At 43.3% G+C, this 16061-nt stretch overlaps 1 protein-coding gene across 1 annotated transcript in view; it reads right to left on the bottom strand.

Moving 5' to 3' along the window:
* The window catches only part of Cacna1e (calcium voltage-gated channel subunit alpha1 E), a 472757-nt gene that overhangs the window by 77992 nt on the left and 378704 nt on the right, over positions 1-16061 (bottom strand). Inside the window, 10 exon segments of the mRNA XM_036202180.1 lie at positions 994-1061; positions 3141-3258; positions 4104-4176; positions 4630-4761; positions 5074-5186; positions 7262-7374; positions 8042-8251; positions 9550-9639; positions 10287-10340; positions 14511-14626. Of these exon segments, the coding sequence (XP_036058073.1) occupies positions 994-1061; positions 3141-3258; positions 4104-4176; positions 4630-4761; positions 5074-5186; positions 7262-7374; positions 8042-8251; positions 9550-9639; positions 10287-10340; positions 14511-14626 (1087 nt within the window).

Genomic DNA, 16061 nt, shown 5'->3' with positions numbered 1-16061 from the left:
TCACAGCTAGAGTTGGGCCCTCTGGAAGAGTATGAACACTTTTAACTGCTAAGCCATCTCTCCAGCACCACCTCAGCTATATTCTTGCTTGAACTGATAACACCAAGAAAACATATCCAGGTAGTTGATAGAAGTACTATAATATACATTATCTTCCTAGAATGCTATGGTTTCCACATACAGTATTTCATTTGAACTTTGCTGTGGTACTGTGAGGCAGATAGGCAGATAAGTCTTTTCCATCTTACATCTGAGAAAACTGGTATTAATGGAGATCAGTACTTTCACCAAAGCTAAACCAGCCAGTAATGGAAAGATGTAGGATTCAAATCCAGTTTTTCATGTACTAAAACTCATATTTTCCTTCCCATATTATAGAGATGAGGGTTTTAAGAGATGTGGGAAGAGTAGGCAACACATCACAGATCCAGTGAGAAAAGTTCAGAAAACCTCAAGATGTTGTGTACCTTTCTAAAACTAAATTTGCATTGTGTGGCAAGAATGTTTACCCATTTCATGGACCACCTCACTGCAATTAATACTGTCTCCTCCCCAGGAATGGAGAATTCCATGAAAGACAGGGATATCTCTTGGAGAATGAGGCAGTATCTGACTTCAATAAACTTTTCGAGAATGGCCATGGCCAATGGGTTACCCCGGTAGCCTTAGTGCAGGAGCCCCAATGCCTCTGGCAAGCCCTTGAGGATGTGGTCACATAGTAGAGGTCATACTGACACAGGTTGTAGTAGCAGAGGTAGAGCTTAAAATCTAGAGTTTTACTACCTTCCTTGGTTCTGCATTCTGTAATTCTGAGAAGGACCCATGTGAGGGCTCGCAGAGATATGCTAACATTTCCTATATCCCACAAGAGACCCACACTGAACCAAAGCTCAGCAAACTCAGTGAAAGTAAACCAGGCTTCCTGCATGGGTGTGTGGTTCTCCAACCATCTAAAAGCTTCCAGAAGGTGACTCTCTTGAATATAGTGCTTACCTTGGTCAATTCCTGGGCATTGGCCAAATTGTCCACAGCGATGGCCAAGAATACGTTCAGCAGTGTGTCTGTGGGTGTGGGTTAAGGATGGGCAGGCAAGAAAAGTAAAAGGCTTTAGCAAGTCTGAGAGGATCCCTCCAGGACTTTTCTGCCTCAACACTGGGAGAAGCAGGCAAGGGCCACAAGAGAGGAAAGGAGGTGTTATGTCTTCCTCCCCCCCCCCCCCCCCGCCCACATATTGCCTCTTTACAGAGAAGAAAAAGAATTCCTGAATCAATCCACTTGGAAGGGCAAATATGGTGAGGAAACCTTCAGACAGCAATCGCCTTGATGACTGGCAATGGGCAACAAAAGGATCATTGAACAAGATGTGCAGGGAGCTGAGTGCCAGTGCTTATCTCTCCCCTCTGGAAGGCTGGACTCTCACTTAGGCCAGTGAGCACCCTACTACCCTTTCCTCAAAAACAGAAGGAAGTGACAGGAGTAGCATTCTACAAGGGGGTGCTGACTTACTTCTCTCATTCTTGTTAAGGTCCCAAAGAGCTCCCAACATTCATTTGGCAAATGTCACAGCACAGACATGATTCATTTGAAAATCCGCTTCTATTATGTACTCTAACTCCTAAGGTCCCAATCTTCTGTGTTTGAGTCTCATATGTGGTGGAAGATGAGACTCATTCTAGCATAAAAGGATGGCTCTGGCTACTTACGGAGTAAGGAAAATCAAGAGGCTGTCATTGTGACAAACTGCACCTCCTTTCCTATTCCTTATCAGATAGCTTCTTCTTATGCATGTGAGCACATCTAGTTTGTGGTCTGTTCAAACCATGAGACGTTGTCAGGACAAAAGCTAAAAAGAGCATATCTTCTTTATGAGGCTATATGCAAAAATGCAGCAGCCTTAGAATACCCACTCTGTGCTCTATAATCCAATTCAAGATGAGTTCCACTCTCCAATGTACCTCACAGTTACACAAATATTCACAGTTTATAAGATGCATTTAATAATTATTTCATTCAGTGCTTGCAATTAGTAAAGGAGTTATCACTATCTTCTTTTGAAATGTGGAAACAATCTGAGACAGCAAATGATTTTTTTCTGAAGACCACATATCTAGTGACTAAAGAGTATTAAAACCTCAATCTTCCTGCTCTAGATTTTTTTTTTTGACCAGTGTCTTAATCTTGTACCTGTTGGTGATGAAATACTGCTACAAGTGGGTTTATTTTTGCTCCCAAGGCCAGGTTGCAGGCTATCATAGCAGAGACGCAAAAGCAGCAGTAGCTTGACATGAGCTGTAACTTGTCCCTCTGCACTTGACCATGTGCCATGAAGAACTGCTTAGAGTCTCTGTTGAATGCACTGGTTTCCTCACGATGATGGACCATTATCCTGAAACTGTGAGCTAAAGTAACTACTTTGCCCCCTCCTCCAGGTTTCTTTTTGTTGGGGTATTTTCTCCCTTAGCAACAGAACATGAGGTATAGGATTTAGAGTTATAGAATTTCATTGAGTTTATAGTTTTGTATTGATTTGATGTGACCTAGTATTTTCTTTTTTCTTATGAGGATAAGGAGTAGGAGAAGCATGTCTGTCAAAAAAAGTTCCACACATAGCATCAATAAATAACTACTAATACTTAATGGTATTAGTACTAATTTTGGTACTTATATTTACTTTGAATGTTATGATATGGTAGGTTCTGCTGTTTAAAAATATGTAATTAATTCACTAGTATTGTGATCTGCCCACTGTTTCATAATGATCTTAGGCCTTGCATATTTTACACACCTCATAGTATCTCCAACCATTCAACATATTAGCATTACATGGTTTTATTTGTATATTGTAGATTTAGGCAATTGCATCTTTTTAATGCTATATTCCTCATAGACTTAGCATAAATTCTTTAAGATGAAAATCTTGTTTCCTTTAGTATGAGCAAGCATTGCCTATAAGCTCTCACCTTGCCTACCCAAGGCCTATCACCACCACCACCACCACCACCACCACCACCACCTCCACCACCACCACCACCACCACCACCACCACCACCACCACCACCACCACCTCCACCACCCATCATCTCCTCTAATGCTGGTACAGGGAAGTGGCTAGACTACAGAAGAACACTGTAGGAGGATACAGTTTCCAAACAATGTAAGCACAATGAAGTAGATGGCAGACCACATGCCTGAGCTGACCCCACCCTGGGAGCGGATGCCATTGTACATCACCTCATTCCAATCTTCCCCTGTCAGGATCTGTGGAGCAAACAACAGGGAAGGTTAAGACTCTGGGCTGGCAGAAAAGATGGGGCCAATGTAAAGATCCATACCAGAGATGGATCTTTTCCATCTATCCCCTTCCTTGACTTTCTGCTAAAATAGGGAGAAAGCCATTCCTATAAATAATCCTATTTTTATATGGAAGAGAATTACAGACATTCAACATGAAAAGAGAACAAGAAGAAATACTCCTGCTCATCATATTTCAGAGTCCCTCCCACCCCCAGGTTGGCCAGTCCTTGTGGGAATCACATGGGTCTAGTGGCCTGATCACTACTTGATTGTTTCCAGGTGTGACAAAACATTGTTCCCAAGACAGTAGCATTACTGGAAAAGCCTCAGTGGTTCTAGTTTGGAAATTGTGTTCTGTTTCAGCCTTAGCAGAATTTTTGCTCAACTGTATAATTCTCAAACACTATTGATATTAAGTTTCCTTATGACTTAAAAAAAGTTTTTTTTAATTGTTCTATTTTGAGATGGCAGGGGAAAGATATCCCATTATCTCAAACTAAATACAGGTCAGGAAATACTCCAGATTTTAGACAAATCACAAATGTGATTTGTGACTGAATGTCCCAGACTGATGTCTTACAAATTCACAGGTGTGAGGAGAAGAACAACTAGGTGATTGTCATAGAGCCCTCTTGCTGGTGGTGACAGAGACACGGGAGTTTGAGGGATTGCTGTAATGATTGCTCAAACAGGAGGCATACTTCTCCCTTCTCAAAACAAGAGCGCTAACACTTAAGAGACTGCCTTGTTACACTGTGAGGTCTATGGGCCCCCACCTTGCTCTTCTGAGCTATCAGTGGGCCTCATACCTGGAACACTGTCATGATAGCCGCAGGGAAGGTGTCAAAATTAGCCGAAGGAGTCCCATCATTAAAGTTAAACCTGAAAAGGAAATTCAGGGAGAATAAAAAATATTATTTGCCATGTTTCTCAACCCCAAGATTGCAGTTTTTATCTCTTTTTTCCTCTTGTCTTCTCATCCCCCCCCCACTACTCTCCATTCCATATGCTCTATAAAGATGGTAGCCCCCATTTCTGCAAAAACAAATGAGCTTTGAAAGGCACAAGTTATAAGACAGAGTTTGGACTGGTCAGTTGTTACAAGGCCCCACATTGATCATTCCACAGAGAACTTCAAAAAGATAGGCCCTCCAACAGGAACCCTTTCCAGTCTGTGTAATAACAACAGAGACATTTGCTTCTCAAGTGCATCCACAGACTATTCAGACCAAGAGCAAACAGGATGCTAACAAACCAAATCAATCACCTTGGGACTTCCAGGTCTGAGACTTATCAGAGCTTCCTTTGGATGGAAAGCCACCCCCTGGCCCTTACCTGCCTCCAAAGAGCTGCATTCCTAGGAGAGCGAAGACAACAATGAAGAGGAAGAGGAGGAAGAGCAAGCTGATGATAGACTTCATGGAGCTCATCAAGGAGACAACCAGATTCCGGAGGGATGCCCAATACCTGTGAAACCCAGACAAGGTTATAGCTGTTGACACAGTACCAAGTCATTGCCAAGGCCAGCTTGCCATCTGCCTACACACTTCAGATAGACTGCCTTTGTGTATCCATGAAGATGAGGTGGTGGCAGCGTGATCCTCCCCTGGGAAATGTGTTGCCCCATGGTTTGTCATTGACAGTTTTCTAGTTTGGTCTTTAGAGAAGGGAGATCTGAAGAATGTAAGAGATGGAGCAGGAAGGGGAAAGCAAGGAAGAGAAGTGGGTAAGAGTTCCATCCTCAAAGGTGGTGGGAAGATTCCGGATGTCATCACTTACTTAGTTATTTTAAATATCCTCAGGAGCCGGAGAGCTCGTAAGACACTGATTCCAAAAGATGTACCAGGTCTGAAGATTGCCCAGACCACCTCAAAGATGCTGCCCACTGTGACCTAAGAGACAAGCCCAGCCACAGTAAGAAGACAGAAAGAGAAGACAGAGCATCTTAGTGCTTAATACATTATCATCGGCTCTCATTTAGGCACTGGTGAAATGGAGGCTCTCTGTCCCCAGCCAGCCCTAACTCTAATCAAACTACATACTTGAGAAGCTACCAAAGAAGAACAACACTGTACCACCAACCCCTCACTGTTTTCCCTCTCCTTCCTAGCTTTAAATCGGCTCACTAGGCATTGGTTTACTGACTTGGCCTTCATGAAATTACAATCCATAGTCACTGCTTTTACACAAATTTGATAGCAATGGATGTTCTTGCTTCATATCACCTTATATAGTCAGACAAAGGAATAGTACCCAAATCACAGAAACCAGTTTGAATTAGTCAAGGTTGTGTTCCAATATCAAAATATCAGAAAGGATCCACACTCTCTCATCATTCTAGACTGTAGCACAGCCGAGAACATTTTAGTGCTGTTGTGTTAAATATCCTTCAAGGAATGAGGCCTTATATAATCCTCAGTGTAATAGTATCTTTGTTGACATAGGGTCTGATTGCTAGAAGAAGTCATAATTGCAATGAACATTTCAAAATTGTTGTTGTTTATGGAAATTGGAACAGAATCCAGGGCCTTCTTTGCACATGCTAGGCAAGTGGTCTATCAACACCACAGCCTCAACTTCTGCTTTTTTGGAATTATCTTTATTATTTTTAATTATGTGTAAGTAGAGGTATGCATGTGAGTGCAGGTGACCTAGAAGCCAGAACTTTGGGGTCCTCCTGGAGCTAGAGTTCTAGGTGGTTGTGAGTTGTCTGACATGTCCTAGACACCTAACTGGAGTTCCTTGATAGGACAGTAAGCACTCTTAACCGCTAAGCCATCTTAACCACCGCACCCCCAACACACACACACACACACACACACACACACACACACACACACAATTTTTGCTTTCTCAAACAGGGGTTCACTATATAGCTCAGGCCACCTATAATTTACTACATAGCACCTCAAACATGTGATTCTTTGGCTTCAGCATCCAGGGCATGCCACAATGGCTAGCTTTGAGTTATTTTGTGATTATACATTTATGGAATGTTGACTATGTTGTAGACATTGTGCTGGGAGAAATAATGAAAATGAGTCTTCAAAGCAATGCTGAAAAATATGTATATGAGAAAATCAAGGTTAAAATGGTCTCTCACTAGCTATTATGCCTGAAAATTGCCTCTACTCAGAACCATATGTTCTTGGTGAAAATGTAGACTGGCAAGTGCTCAGAATCTTTATTACCTGACTGGAGCTTTGGCAGAGAAGGGAATGGGTTTGGCAGAAAAAGAGGTGGCTCAGAATCCTAAGGTCCTGCTCCTCTGCTCCAATGTAAATCAGGTATGTGAACTGAGGACTGTGGTGTCTGTCACCTTATGTGTAGAGAGCAGGCTAACCCCTAAGACCTTATATCCTGTACAGGACTCCCGTAAGCAGCACAGGAAATAAATGTGCATGAATGCACCTTGAACACTACTAACAAGACACACACCTAAACATTATATAAAAGGTAAATAGCTAGATGGAATGTTCTGCATGGAGTCATGCTAATACAAGAGTGTGTGAGTTCATATGAGGGCATATCTAGACAATTATGTTCATTTTCAACTGAAGTAGAAAATAAACAAGTGTATAACCTCTTTCTTCTAAAGCCACCTCTAGAATTAAGTCCTTTGTCCTTCTCTCCCAGACTTCACCCAAGATAATAAGTGGTTCAAAATTCTGGCTATGCGTAGCTTTGTAAAAATCTCATTGAGCTATATAGTTAAATGTACACTTTTTAGTATATGTGTTATACATCAATAAAAACATTAAAACTCAAAGAGGTTTTAAAAAAACAAACAAATTCTTGTCCAGCAAGGATTTATTCACTTCTGAACTCTCTTTATCTCATCATACACATGCTCCTTTTACAATTTCTGACTTCAATGACTCATGCCGAGTGACAGACCAAGCTGCTTATCTAACACCATGGCCTATCAACATGAAACAGAAGGACAAGCAGGCTTCCAAGGACTTACCCCAAAATCAAAGCAGTTGAATGACGAGTGGAAATAAAGGCGTGGCCCCATGCCGTACATCTTCAGAGACATCTCCAACAGGAAAAGTCCCAGAAACAAAAATTCTGCATAGTCTGAAAGCAGTAAAAGTGGAATCATTTATTCCACAGGTGGTGTGAGCTCTTTTGCCCACCAACTAGTGCAGCCCCAGATATCAGCATGTAAGAAGTCAGCGTTGGGCAAAACAGAATTTCTGAGCACTCTGAGCTGGAATGAGCCCCCTGGCCCAACAAAGAGTTGGCCTTTAGCATTAGGAAGAGGCTTATTTTTGGCCCTCAAGTAGAGGGTGACCCTCAGAGAAGACAGGTCTCTGCTGTGGCTTGACTTAAGATACTAAGTATCCTCATCCACAGCTCCATTCATCAGTCTCCAGGCCATCACTGACACCCAGAGACAGTCACGTTCAGAGCTGACTTCGATGTTCCTTTTTCTATCCATTTGTTCTATCCATTGTTCTGTAGACTTTCTCCCCAGCTCTCAGTGACTCATTCTTTACACCACTGAACCTCCATAAGAAACTTCTAGGACCCAAGGTCCAACACTGACACATTAACTGACCAGCAGTGATTATTTACCCAGCAGCTAAAGAAGGCTAGGGGCAGCTGTGTGATGATCCATTCCCCTTTGCAGCATTTTTGGCTTCCTTCAGTGTATACAGTTAGCATGCTTTAGGTTCTTTCAGTCATTCTTACACAAAACCAAGCCACCCACACAAGAGGATAGCAGTTGCTGTTCACTTACAGAGGAGGTGAGTGAGCCACTGGGGCTGGTTGTGATGAACAATGGCCACACAGGCAGTATTGAGAGCCACGACACTCAGGACAATCCAGTAAAACACTTGGGACTTGACCATGTGGCGGATAGAGATACGCAGAAGCCGTTCCTTGTGCCGGAAATAGGAGGCTCCATCTACCTTTGTGCTCTTGATACTGGCTCTGGCAAGAGGTGTGCCTAAGGACGGGAAATGAGGAAGAATGAGACTACAAAATATCCCAGGTTTCTCTTCCACGATCAGGTGGCATCCATGGGGCAAGTTGGACAGCTTGAGTACCAGGACAAGGTGACCGTCACATTGCAGACCTGGGCAACCCCTATGTTATGGGCTAAGTAATCTCCACAGGGAGAGACCCTGCTTTTGCTCTCCAGGCACTCTCAAGTCCTAGGAAACTGAAAGATTCCCAAGCAGGACACCAGGCAGACACCCAGCATCTCGAATCCTAACAGGATCATGTTTATATCTGTAAGAGACTGGGCTTCTCTCTGCCCTTCCCCTTTAAATAGGCTTCAGACACCGGAATCCTTCTGCTGCATTTGAGATATTTCTGCCACGGGCAACATAAAGCAGCAATGGGCTTTGTAAGTCTCTTCTGCTTTTTAGGATGGAGTGAGAGATCCTGCCCTTTTTCTGGGGAGGAAAAAAACCTGTCAAGAGCCAGAATCTGTAAGAGAACCTAGGATTGAACTGCCGTCGTATCAGTGCGTTGTCAAAAGGAATTAGTTTAAGTTTCACATGATGGAAGTACATTGGCGCTACTCTGGTTATGCAAATGGCTTCAAGTTCTCCCGTGTGGGTCACTAGAAGAAATAGGTCCTGAGGATCCTTGAAAAATATGGGTTGAGTATCCCTTATCCAAAATATACGGACCAGACACGGTTTAGATTTCAGGTTGTTATTTTAGTGATCACACTATCGGCTGAACATGATAAAGTGTCTTGGAAGTGGGATCCATGTCTACAAATAAAATCCATTTATGTTTCAGATATAGATTATATGCATAGGCTGGAGGTAGCTTTATACAATATTTTAAATAATTTTGTGGGAGAAACTAAAGTTTCATGGTGTGGAATTTTGCACTTGTGGTGCCACATCATTGTTTAAAAAAAAAATGTCTAATTCTGGAGCAGCTCAGATTTTGGATTTTTAGATTAGGGATACTCAACCTGTATCCCAACGTGGGTTCTCACTGTCACACCCAGGAGAGAAAGGATATAACTGTAAATGAGATCCATCTGTCACACCTGAAGAACTCTAAGCCCCGAGTTTCATGTACACAGCGTCCCCTGGTCCTTTCGTCTTTTCTGAAAATCATTGTCAGCTAGGTTAGATTCCCATGCCTTCCCTTAATTACATCCCTAAACTCTGGATCCTTTGGGTTCTTTTTCCTCCTTGTGGTTCTTCTCAAAAGACAGGATCTTCATTTTCATGGGAGATCCAGAGAAGTAAAAGAAGATCTTACTGGATCACTCACCCACAGAAGAGATATCAACGCAGCGCTCATCGCTGGAGTCTCGGGTCATGGCCTCCGTCCGGCTCCTTTTGATGGTTGCCCTTCGAAGCACTACGCCAGGGAAGGGGAAGGCCAGTGAGAGGCCATAAGTACACCCAGATCATCCTGGACAAAACTTTGAGGGCTGTGGGCAAGAGGCCTTGTGCAAGGGCCCTGTGACCCAGGTGTTGGCCTTTAATACTGGAACCAGGGTGATAGGAATCTGAAGTCTACAGAATGGCAGGCAACGCTGCGTTTGCCAGCACCTGTGGATGCTCATAGGTTTTGAGTCCCAGTCGGAGTTTATCTAAATCTAAACGCAGTAGGTAAACAGACACTCTTTATCTATTTGTTCTGGCTCTTCATAAACAATGGCACTTCCCGGTAACGAAAGTGGTCCCAAGATGATCCCCACACATTTTAAAAGAAGATCCCTTCATAGACCATCAGTTGCATGATGGGCTTTTCATTGAACTCTATCAATCACAGGCCCTGGAACAATGCAACTCTTGGGTTTCATTTCCATCACTTTAAAAGGCATTTAAATCTGTGACTTGATTCTCATCGTTTTAAAGCATGAGGGATTTTATTACAGAGAGACTTGTGTTTCAAATCCCAGTGTGCCCCCCTCTTCTTCCTTTCTCCTTTTTGATCAAGAGAGAGTGCCACCGCCTAAGAGGGCCGATGCTAACAAAGCAGAGTTCGCAGCACTTCCTTACCTTCCAAGGCTGACGTCCCAGCATTCTTATTTTCTTCGGCAAGCATGACTTCCTCTGTATGGACACAAATGGTTTAGTAAGTTATCTGTGAACACCCAATTACTGTGCAGAATGAAAATCCCTCAGGGACAGCTCGGACTGAAGGCACCATGGAGAGAATAAAAAGAGTTCAGAGCTCACCATGGGCACCAGCATGGAGAGAAACTGAGCCTCACCATGAACACAGGCTGCCCAGGACACAGAGGGTGTGTAGTGAGGGGCTCATGAGGAAAGCTGATGAAGTTCAGGCCTACTACAACTGATGCCCCATGGAGGGAGTAGTATTTTTTGTTAAAATCCCCTAAGTTTGTACCCAGGTTTCTTCCTAGCCCCTCAGAAAGTTCTTCCCCTTCCTCCCTCTCAGGCACAGCATCTGTCCCCTCATCAGGAAGTGAGGGTATGTTTTGACTTTCACATGTTCATGATGCTACGGTATGGACACAGGAAGAGCCCAAGAGTCCCCAGAGAAAAGGCGGGGCTCAAGGTATGTCCTTATGTCCCCACCAACTCTACCCTGTCTTGGTTGAACACTGCTTGAGCTAAAGAGGTGTGGGCGTACTCTGAATCTGCCCCTATGGTATAATAAAAATTATAAATATACACACACATGTGGATTTTTGTCTCTGGTTTCTGGCTCAGAGCTGTCTTTTGTATGCTAATGAGATGACTCATGGGCAGGAAAGGGCCCTGGATAACTTAAGGATAGGAGCTGGTAGCCAGAAAAACCCAACCACATAATCAGAGAGGTAAAATTGTTATGCTCCATTCCTACCTTTGAAAAAAGAGAGAGCCTGGAGCCACAGTGCTATTACCAATGACCAACAATTTTATCTGACATACCCTTGTAAGGAAATCTCCACCAATTTCTCAAAGAATGGCCTTTGAAGGTTTCTAGGTTAGTGAACACTTCTGTGTGCTTGGAGGCTGGGGAGCCTCATCCTATACATTATCCTGTGCATCCATGACCTACACTGTTTCTGAGTTGTATCCTTTATAGTAAGCAGTCAGTATACCTTTCCTTATGTCCAGAAGTTATTCTTTAAAAAAGATGATTGAATTAATAAGAGGAAGGGATTGTAAAATTTCCAAATGTATATTTGGCCGAGCAGAATTGGGGCCCATCTGGGATCCTACTTTCTGTTTTCTAAAGTGGGGATAGCCTTATGGGGCTCAGGCTTTAACCTGTAGGGTATGTGCTACCTTCAGGTGAGGTTCAGTATCAGAATTGATTCTTGAACGCACAGCAGATGCCAGTGAATTAAGGACCTATTGGTGCCAGAACATACAATCCTTTGCTGGTATGTGAAAAAATATCACATGGATCCAAGAGCCTCTTTTCCCAGGCTCCCTCTCTTCAGGAGCAGTCCTGTACTTCAGTGATGTGTCATCAACTAATGAGTATTATTTCTACTAAGACTTAAATGAGAAAACCTCACCAGCATCCCCATCAAAGGTACCAACAAAACAGCCTTTTTGTCCTATGTCTGCTGGGTTCCAAGGTGCCCCTCTAAGAATGATGGAGTTAAGTTTTGATCTTAACCCTACTATAGCCCATAGAAGAAGCTTTGACAATCATTTCCAAAGATCCAGGCTATTGAGGGAAAAGCTTGCAACAGATCTTATTAAAACAATGGTTTAATTTAAGTACTTATAACAAGGAGACAAGCACTTATAGACAAGTAGGAAAGGGTAAAGCCATTAGTGTAATTCTACCTGAATATAAAATTGAGAGCATATAGAATGTGTTTCCCAGGGGACGTTTTGAGGTTTGGGAACTACTATGCAGGATAGCCATTACAGCACATCAAAAATGTTTAGCTCAGGTCTTCAAGTACAGCCTCTGGTGAAACTCCACATTAACAGGTAAAGTATAGCAGGTGAGGTGCTCCTTCATGCAGACAAGCACGGTTTTTGAGACACTTTATTGCACATTTGTAGAGTATCATTGTCAAATTAAGTCCCTGATAAACTATCTCATAGCAAACCTAATTAACCTAAGCCACAAGTCACGTTTGCTATCACAGGGCCTGACTTTGAAATGGGCAGATCTGAGAGCTCCCTAGGCAGACAGAAGATGTGTAGGGCTGCTGAGGATTTCTGAGAAGCACTTCAAGGGCTCTGGATGTGCTAAAACCACCCTTCCCCCACCAATGCCTTTTGCCAAGTTTGCTTTCGAACTTGAGTGTCTTTCCAGGGAAATGTAACCCATATGTCTCTGATTCACTCATGCTCCACTTGTAAAGGGAAGGGCTAGGAAGCACAAACTGACTTTGCAGTGTGTCTTTCTTCTTAGAAGGGGGACAGGAATGGCTACTGGAAGGAAGGGAAACATCGGCATCTTTCAAAGTTTGGAAAAGCGTACTGCAAAAGAACAGCATTCCATGGCACCTGACCCTGGGTGGGGTCATGATCAGGTCTGGGTGAAGTCTTTCCTGGGATTACTGCCAGCTACTCAGTAGCTTGTCAGATGGTTCCACTGCTGAGGACGCCAAGGACAGTTGGAAACTTCAAGCTGGCTGTCTAGCCTGGAGGCAATTCAGCTTGCCGTCCCATGGTAAGGCAGACTTACCATTCTGGGAAAAGGGAGGTGAGATTATATTCCCTTCACCCTTATTCAATAGGCTTAGAGGAGAAAGGGATGAAATGGACACTCAGTTAACAGCATAGCTCCTGCCTCCAGGGATGACAGGAAATGCACATGTCTACACAGGGTGTATGTGTCTGGCTTTTAATCATATATATCCCTTCTCAGCCCTTGTAGAAAACCAAAAGTTGACTCCTGAGCTTAAAGAGTACTTTGGAGTGTTGGTGGTCACACTAGGAGCAACACTAAATGTAACACTAAGTAGTCATACTAAGTTCCTATTGAAGAATAAGTCTCACAGAATTAAGCATCAACTCAGGGTCCTTATTGTCCCGTTGTGACTTCACATTTGTGGTTGGCTTTCTGTTAGGAATAGAGAAAGATGCTGACTGTCACATGGAAGTTTTATTATTATTATTATTATTATTATTATTATTATTATTATTAAAAAATCACTCTTTGCTCTGGAGGAAAACAAAGATATAAAACACCAATGCAATCCAATCTTTAAAATAACAAAAGCAAATGCTTCCTTTTTATTGTCAGATACGAGGTGATTGATGCCTCTCATAAGCACCTGAGCCACTTTGACTCTGGTGGCTCTGCATTAATGCCATCATGGTAGGTCTGGACCCATTCCTATAGAGTCCAAATCATCCCCGTGAGTAAGCAGCTAAGATAGCTCAGGTACCATGTGACCGAACACCTGTCCTCACTCTGCAAGGGTCCCACACTCATCTCTTCACTGTCTCTGGCCCTGTTCTCTATAGTCTAATTGCTGTGCTGCAAACGTATGTTCCTTAAAGTCCCAAGTCATGGCACCTCTGCTCACTAGCAAGCCCTGTGACCCATCAGGTCACACACCTAACTGCTGTGACTTATCTATGACTGCCTTCATACTGTTGATTGCCACTCCTACCTTGGTCCTCTCCGCTTTGCTGCTGGAGCAGCAGTGGCCAATCCCTTAAATAGGACTTGGCATTACAGTTCTCCTCCCCCAGCTCTCCCCAAGGCCAATTTCTCATCTCCTCCAAGTTTCTATACAAACAAGCTCATGCTGAACCTTTTTGTGGGATGCTGTAGCACACCTCCCCCACAACCCTGCTTGATCTGTTTCCCCAATGCACTCATCATCTTCTTGTGAGTTAATTATTTTGTTTATTGCTTCCTTCCCAACAATAGAAGGATGAGTTCCAAGGGTCATGAGCTTTGGAGTCATGGTGGTCTGTTTGGCTCAACTCTGTACTCTGAGTTGCTGGCACAAAGTAGGCCTTCAATCTGTATTTGCTGAGTCTACAGATTATAAGTCATAGGGCGAGGCAAAGCACAAAATATCACCAGACTGACTTTTTCTCAGGATTGGATTTTGGTCTCCTTGACTGAGTTCATGCTGATAATGCTCCCTGCTTTGTGGAAGGTGTTTAGTTGAAAAGAGGGAGAGCGTCAGAGCCTAGAAGACCTCAAAACAGAAGGGGGGCCTAAACACTCACAGAGCTCTCAGTGGTTCTCTCTGCTCTCATTGAGGCTGCCCATTGGATGGGAGTCTTAGAATCAATTACGCATGCGCAGTTCTGCACCCATCCTCTCATGGGAAGTCTTACCCGCTTTGTCTATCCAGGCACGGTAGCCATTCAGCTCTCGCTCTATCTGTTGCTGACGCCGCAGCTTCATGAATGCTCTCCGGTTCTCCACTCTCTCTCTTTCTTTGGCAAATTCCCTGTGGACAACAAGGAGGACAGTCCCCTGAATTTGCTTAGTGCCATGAAGAAGAGAAAGAGGGTAGCAAGAACGGGTACTTGATAGTTTCTGTTCACCCCATTTCACACCTCCTTGGTTTCTCAACTAGCTGTATCTCTTCCTTCATTTCATGTATTTCATGTTATTACTCATCTTTTTAAAGGATGACTAATATCTTAAACTTCCAACCCCCAAGTAAGAACCATGATAAATCACATTGACAAAGTGTCTTTTAATTCATCAAGCCCCTTCATACATGCTACTCATTCAGTCTTTACAGCCATTCTGAAAAGACGGTAAAATAAGAGCTTTCATTTTCGATGTAAAAGTTAAGCCATTTTGATCTATTCTAAGACATGGAGCTGATATGAGAACCCAGGCCTGGCTGCTTAAAGAGTTCAAGTTCTTCCACAGTGCACCGCCTAGTTGGTTATAGCCAGTTAGTGTCATTTTCCACATCATACTTTCACATATGTTTATGTCTTGAATTCCCAACTAGCTCTGGGCACTGGGCTGAGAAAAAATTCAACCTGAGGTAGTATTTTGAGTAAGATCATGACAAAGGAGAATCTCAGTAGGATCTGACCAAAGGAACAGGAAAATCCTTGAGTATCTAGAGCAAGCAGTTCAAGCGTTTCTATTATCTGACTCAGAAAACTGAATCTAAAGGGTGTCAAGTGGCTCTTTGAAATGGCAAGAGTCCAAGGACAGAGAACCACAGAAAGGAGCCATAACTCATATATTCTAAATCCCACCTTCTTTCTAGTCCATGTTGAACTTACTTACTATAGACCAGGCTGGCTTCAAACTCACTAATATAGCCAAGGCTAGCCTTGAATTCCCGATCAATTTTCTTCTGTCTCTGAAGTGTAGGGAGCACAGGCTTGTGCCTCCACACCCAGCCTGAGGAGCATTTAGTAAAAATGGTCTGCATTTTACTCAACTTTCTATCTTCCTGGATTAGAATAGGCCTGGCACATAGTATATGTACAATGAATTCAAAGCATCCAAGGCAGCTCATCAGTGAGCATACTGACAGCGCAGCCCTGGATCCCAAAGGTTCCAGTAAGGGAGAACTCCATCACTGCACACACCCAAGGGGTAAAGGCGCATTGTTGGAACTCTAGAACACAGATGCCACTTTCTGATTGACAGTTTCTGTAGAATTAATACACAAAGCACATACTATGTCACCCCTTTTTGGCCTCTATTATCATGGCGTAGCTTGATTTTTGGCAGGCTCAGCCTACAACTCTCTGGCCTCCCCGTGTTTTGGAAGATTTTTGCACTCCTGTCTCTCTGGCTGGCTTCCTTTTCTCCGCAGTTTAGGTAAGGTTCCCTTCTCCCTGGTCTCCTGGCTGGATCCCATAGACCCAGAGCCACACAAATAGGGCTGAGCCTTTGTCAAGGACTTT

This window comes from Onychomys torridus, chromosome 11, assembly GCF_903995425.1.
Source record: "Onychomys torridus chromosome 11, mOncTor1.1, whole genome shotgun sequence".
Taxonomy (NCBI): domain Eukaryota; kingdom Metazoa; phylum Chordata; class Mammalia; order Rodentia; family Cricetidae; genus Onychomys; species Onychomys torridus.
The sequence above is the reverse complement of the archived record's forward strand: the minus strand, read 5'-3'. Positions and strand labels throughout refer to the sequence as shown.